This window comes from Micromys minutus, assembly GCF_963924665.1.
Source record: "Micromys minutus genome assembly, chromosome: 16".
NCBI lineage: Eukaryota > Metazoa > Chordata > Mammalia > Rodentia > Muridae > Micromys > Micromys minutus.
The window spans coordinates 14,548,144-14,554,933 of record NC_137985.1 but is presented as its reverse complement, the minus strand read 5'-3'; the positions used below and the strand labels follow the sequence as shown (position 1 = coordinate 14,554,933).

General features: G+C 39.6%; 1 protein-coding gene across 1 annotated transcript; it reads right to left on the bottom strand.

Annotated features, from left to right (window-relative positions):
- Positions 1-5,188: 5,188 nt before the first annotated feature.
- Positions 5,189-5,731, bottom strand: MBD3L1 (methyl-CpG binding domain protein 3 like 1; the record flags this gene model as incomplete). Its single annotated transcript, XM_080929939.1, has 1 exon — positions 5,189-5,731. One exon carries the CDS (start codon positions 5,729-5,731, stop codon positions 5,189-5,191), a length of 543 nt encoding a protein of 180 aa, XP_080786065.1.
- Positions 5,732-6,790: the final 1,059 nt, after the last annotated feature.

Sequence of the window (6,790 nt, the reverse complement as noted above, 5' to 3'; positions counted from 1 at the left end):
CTCTACCTGCCAGCGGTGCCTCTTCCCTAGTAGGATTACAAAGAATAAATAAACCACATTGGTCAAACGCAGCACCTGTGATTTTTTTGACTTGATTCCTGAGGATGTCCCTGGGGATTAATTGAGAAATGTCCCTCCTTTGTTAAGCTCTGAAGGAGACTGTCCATTATGGTCTGTAGCTTCATCGTATGTCATTCTTCAGAGACAGCAGAAAGGGTGAAACTGGTTGTATTTCTTTTCTTGCTGCTAAAGCAAACTATCTTACCATAGCAACTTACAGAATTGTTTAGTTTGGTTTACAGTTCCCCGGGGTCAGGGGAAGCATTAGTCTTTTATGGTAGGTAATGGTCAGATCAGGAACCAAGTTGGTCATATTACACAGGTAGGAAACAGAACAAGAAGTGGGGGCAAGCTATAATGCCTCAAATCCGATCAACCTATAAACCTCTTCTTCCAGCAAGGCTCCATTTCCTAAAATTCCCACAACCATCTTGAACTTTATCAACAAATACAAAGGCCAACTGATTAACTATGTGAGACTATAGGGAACAATCTTCATTCGAACCACACCATCCGTATAGATATTGTCATGGTATAAAATGAACACATGCCTGCCATGTGGTGTGTCCTCTTAGTCCTTCACTTCAGTATAAGCTGTCACGCTAATATGTTTTTCTCCAACTCCTCCACCCCATTAAGCCCTACCCATCTTAAATTTCCCTTAAATATATAATAGTCTCTCAGCCTGTCTTCTGCAGGACTTCAACATAAATCCTCTTGGGTTGTTACCCTCTTCCCCTTGTGTATCATCAAAGATGGGAAGTAAATAAATAAATTAGTGGGTGAGAAATTACTAAAAATCGGACTCAGATTGGGGACCTGAAAGCTTTATGAAAGTCCGATTCCCTGAGTAACATCACACTTTTCTGAAAATCATATCTGGTTTGAATGGGAAAAACAATCAATAAAATTTGGGAAAGAAAATGATGGGAAAGGCCAGCAAAGTAATGTTTTTCATCTTCTTGTGCTCTGAACACAAGTAAACAGTGTAGACTAGCTTCACAGATTAAACAGAATCCACTAATGACATCTACACATATTTAAATTTTTTTAAATGTATATATTTGTGTGTGTGTGTCTGTTCATCTATTTGTTATGTCACTTCTATGCAGGTGCCTGCAGAGGCTAAAAGAGCATGTTGCATGCCCCAGAAGTGATTGTTGTGCTGTGAGCCACCAGATGTGGATGTTGGGAGATTGAACTTGGGTCATCAGGAAGAGTCATCTGTGCTCTTAAGCTGACCTCTGCCCCATTTTGAAAACCCTAAGTGCTTATAACCAATGGTTAATAATCACACAGACAGTAATACCACCATTGTAAACTTCCTTTGGTGTGAGTCTTGCACGTACTTAAGCAGTTTTTCTTTGAGAATACACTCAAGAAGATGATAGTTAAAATTCTTTGTGGGGCAATTGATGGTAAAGGGTACCCTGCTTCTCACTTTAGATAAGTGAAAAGCCAGGTACCCTAAGGACTACAGGAGCTTCCTAGTCTCCTGGGAGATCAGGCCCCTCTCACATAGCCACAATCCCCCACAACCCCCTGTAGAGAGGTTTGAGTAGGTCACACCTCAAGTCCCTCCTCCGCAGGTAAGGACAGGACCACACATCAAGTAGGCTGAAGCACATCAGACAGGACCACACCCCCAAATATGTAGATGAGGTACTCCCAAGCCATCAGGCCAAACCAATAGAAAACACCTGTTGTCAGACTCTAAACCATCTCAAAACTGTGTATATGAACCTGTCCAAAATTAAAGGTATGTACGAATTATTCCATCATCTGAGAGCTTCTGTTAGAAGAGCTGTAACACCACTGCCTGGGAAAGATCTCCTCTCCAGAAGTTCCCCTGCACCTCTGCAGTCTCCTACTGACTAGGCCTGGCCCAGTGTCCTGCAGAGCAGCAGAGACAAAGGTAGAGAGAGCAGCATCAGCAGAGGAGGCTGTGGAACCCATTTCCCCCTCCCTGCCTGAGCTCGCTCCCCTTCACCTGAACTCACACACCTAACAGGACACAGCAGCAGAGGCCTTTCCCCTCCTTGAGGAGAGGCCTCCGACACACAGTCCCACAATTCTTATTTATAATTATCGTAATATACTTATTACAGTTAGACAGCATAATTTAATCTTATTGGAACATGACTGTAGATGTGATTTTTAGTTTTAAAAATAGCATCACATAGTGGGTGACGTGATTTACCACAACAGATGGTAGCCTTTGCATATGTTACCTTTGTTATACTCCTCTCATGGCGTATGTGTCCCTTCCAAATCTGTATATTAGAAATTCAATCGTCAACTGTTTTGTAGTTAATTTCTCTAACTTAAAAATTAACTTTAGGGTGAGAGAGAATCCAGGTTCTTAAGTAGTTCATGCTGGAGAGATGGCCCTAGTTAAGAGCACTTACTACTCTTCCTGTTCTCTTCCCAGTATGCATACTGGGTAGTTCACAATCACCTGTAATTCCAGTCACCCTCCTCTAACCTGTATAGACACACAGACACACAAACACACAAATAAAAATAAATGTTTATTTGAAAAAAGGAAGTTAATGACTGAGAAAGTTAGATTCACAGAGTCCTTTCCAAGGCTAAAACACAGTAAATGATTGCTGGACACAGAAGAATATCCAATGCAGTTGCATGCTGATTCTGTGGTTAACTAACTAGACTTAGGTGGGTTTGTTTCTTTGGCCTCTCAGAAATAAGTGTTTGTTTTAGTTTTGCCAGGAAAATTCACAGAGCACCAAGGCAACAGTTTTGGATGTTGAAAGTAAGAAGTATTCTGGGTATATGGGCTCCTTATATCCCCACAAATGAAGTCAAGTTGCTATTGACATTGCTACTGGCAAAGGTCTTTGGGGCATTGATTCCTTTTATCTCCTTTGATTCCAAATAGGACTTGGCATTTTCCCTCTTTAGTCCTTTCCCATTCTTCCAGAGGTGGATCAACAAGAAGCTGCACTTCAGATGTTACTAACTTGGCCTTGAAATTCCCAATCTTCACAATTGTGAGAGAAAAAAATTCATTATTAATTGAGTGGCTTTCTTTGTGTTATAGTACTATCCCATTGACAAAAACCTCATCCTTGTGAGCTTTAGTTACATGGCATAGCTAAAGGCTGAAGACTCAAAGACATGAGATACCCAACGCAGGAAAGGAAAGAACTACTGAAACTCAACTTATTGATCTAGACAAACTCTATAGAAAGAAATAGATGCAGCCTGGAGAAGCAGCACACACCTGTAATCCCAGCATTCGGACCTCTAAAGCAGGATGGGTATATGCTCTAAAACAGTGTCCCTACTCAATAAGACCCTGCATAAAAGAAAGGAGGGAGGGTAAGAAGGAAGGAGGGGGAGAGAGAGAGAGACAGAGACAGAGAGAGACAGAGACAGAGAGAGGAATATCCAGATACACAGACTAAGTTAATTTACGACAGGTCTTCACCGAAAGAATATATACCAAGAAGGAAAAGGAAGTGGGGAAATGGAATACCATTGGAATGAAAAAGAATCAGTAATAAAGAATGTATATCTAATTACTTTTACAACACATATGAACTATAACTCCATATAAATACCAATTTGTATTCACCCCTAATTGTGTCTTCAGTAGAGTTTAAGGCAGACTCTGGGTGTTTGTAACCTTGTGAAATGGTGAGTAGAACTCCAGCATTGTCTTGCTGTTTTCCAACTGCATATATGTTCCTTGAGCAGAGGCCTCACACTTTTGCTAAGCCTCTGTCCCATCAAATTGTAAAGCAAAATAAACTTTCTTTCTTCATGTTGATTTTGCCTGTATTTTATTAGTGATTAGAAAAGTAACACATGATAGCTGTTTTGTTTTAAAAATCATCTTACTATATACATGTATCAAAACAGTGCTCCTATATTTTTACACAGATTAGCTGCAGTCCTCACATCAAGGAAACTTTTCTTTGCAACAGACAGGTACCATTAATGAAAAGTACAACCAATCAAAGCACAGAATTGTGGAGTCTAATTTCAATGAATACATGTACAATACAATTTCTATACCTAAAGTGGAATGATCACTGTTGGAGGGACAGAAAGCTTGTAATGACCAAGAGCAGTGAGTTTGCTGTGCTATCCTGTCTCCTAGGAAGATCAGAAGACACAATAGCTTCTAAAACATTGTAACTAAAAGGCATGATGTTAAATAACTACTAAATGATGGTTTGAAAGTTAATAGTACATGTTGTTCTTTGAGAGAATATGGGTTCTATTCCCTGTGTGACAACTCACAATTTTCTATAGCTCCAGTTCCAGACGATCCAATCTCCTGGCCCTCATATAACCAAACTCCAGACACTATTACTTGGCATACATGGAGATAAAACACTCACATACATAAACATTTAAAAATAGTAAATGAATATAGGAATTCAAAGAGCAAAACAAAAATCCTTCTCATACAAACTCAATTTTTTATCTCAAAAATAAGTTATTAGGGATGGAGAGAAGTTTCAATACTTAAGAGCACTTATTACTCTTATAGAAGACCAAGTTTAGTTCCCAACACCAATCAATGGCTTACAACTGCCTCACTACAACTCATAGAAATAAAATGAATGCCCTTCTAGTCACTGCATGCATATACTCTCATGTACTCATAGCAACAGATAATTAATTTGTTATGTTTAAGATTCTATGTATATTTATGTACTGTGTATGTGTGTAGCTGGTGTCCATGGAGACTAAAAGGGGACACTGGATCCCCTGGTGACTGGAATTACAGACAGTTATAAACCACTTTATAGACACTGGAAAGTGAACTTGGATCCTCTGAAGAGCAGTCATGCTCTCAATCTCAGTCATTTCTACAGCTCCTAAAATAATTTTTTAAAAAATTACTGGGCTGGGAGATGTAGCTCTATGAGTGGGAAGTTGGGTTCAATCTTCAGCATAAAGAAAAAGGTAAGTAGAGTAAGAGAAAAAAAGTAGTAAGTTACCATTTGTATATTTTGCATTTCAGAAAGACTTTTAATATTGTTGAGTTCAAAATTTCAAGCTCTCAAAACAATAAAAAAAAAAAAAAAAAAGAGGTGTTAAAACGAGGCCATTTCATCTGCAGTACCTTTTCCCCAGTGCCCCGCCATCACATTTATAAGTTTGCTCTCCTTGACCCCCTCGCTTTCTCCGCCTCATTTGCCACCTTGTGTGCAATCAATGCCACTGCCAGTCTTTCTCTTGCTATTTTCACTTTCCTTTCCTGGTTGCTGATATCCTCTTCAGTAACCTGTGGGCCTGCTTCTGGTATCATCGTTGCCAAATGTGAAGATGACTCAAGGGTGGGCAGGGACCTGGGGTCAATCCTGTTAGCTTGAATGGCTGAAGCAGAGGCATCTGTGTCTCTAGGTGTAAGGACTTTGAAAGTCTTGGCAAGGTCTGAAGTGCTCAAAAGTTCTCCTGCACTGCTGTAGGCCTGGAGTCCTTCAAGTCTCTTTTGCCAGCAGGCTTGTTCCGGCTTCTCCAAGGTCTCCTCCCACTGATAGTATCTTACCTCATTGCCCGGATGGGATGTGATTTTAGTGACTGGCCTCTTGAATGTATAATTAGACATCCTCAGGGGGATTGAGGTACTTAAACAAGGTTTTGATTTGTTCTCACAGGCACATTGCTTCTTCCTCTGTGAAGTCTTGCCCATCTGGCTTCATTCTTAGCCCTATAAGCATAAGTCATGAAATTGGATCAATGTGATGGAAGGCTGCCTTCTTTTATACTTATGTGATACCTATCAATTATTAATGCTGCTTGTAATAGCCAACTTCCTCCTCACCCTGTAGTGATACATTTTACCTATATTCAGAAACATCAAACAGATCTAAGTTGAGCACAGAAAGCTCCAAGTCAAAGCTCTCTTGAAACTTAGCACATCTTCCTTTTTGCTGAAGTGTACTTTTTCTGGAGTGGAGTTTTTCTGACTCTAATGACAACTGCTGCTTGAGTCTTCACATTCCCTGTGATGATACACACGCCCCAGTTTTCCCCTAAGTCCTAATATTGTAGCTCTCCTGTGTTATTTAATGGTGAATTTGTTATGAACCACTTGATTTTTATAGCTCTTTTAGCATTTAAGTCAATAGTTAAATTAGATCATAAGAGGTTGGGAAAGAGTGCTACAGAAAGTGTTTGCTGGACATGATGGGGTCTTTGCAATTGAACTCACAGTAGCTCTGATTACTTGTATAAAACCTGTACAAGATCAGGCCAGCCAATACTACAGCAGAGATGTGAAAGATGTTCATGGTAGCTGATGGCTGCTGAGAAAAAACCAGTGAGTTTTCTTCAAGGATGTGACCCCTGTTGGCTCCAGTTTATAGCCCTGCACCCATGCACATACTGGGGGCACTGATAACTTTTAGTAGGTTAAAAAAACAAACAAAGCGTTGGGAAGAAGAAGTGATGAGAGTATTTGGGTTAAACTGTGTATGTGTGTGTGTGTGTGTGTGTGTGTGTGTGTGTGTGTGAGGAGGGGGCGGGGAAGAATGTTATGATCAATACATGTCATAAATGTATGAAACATTTAAACAATACGTATTTATTTTTTAAAAAACAATAAAATAACTCTTGAAGAGTCACTATAAGATCTGAGATGTATTTAGCAACCCAAATGGCAATGCTAAAAATAAGTAATTTAGAAATTCTATTCACATTGAAACAGAAAAATAATGAAGAAAAGGAATGAACAAAAAGAAATGCAATC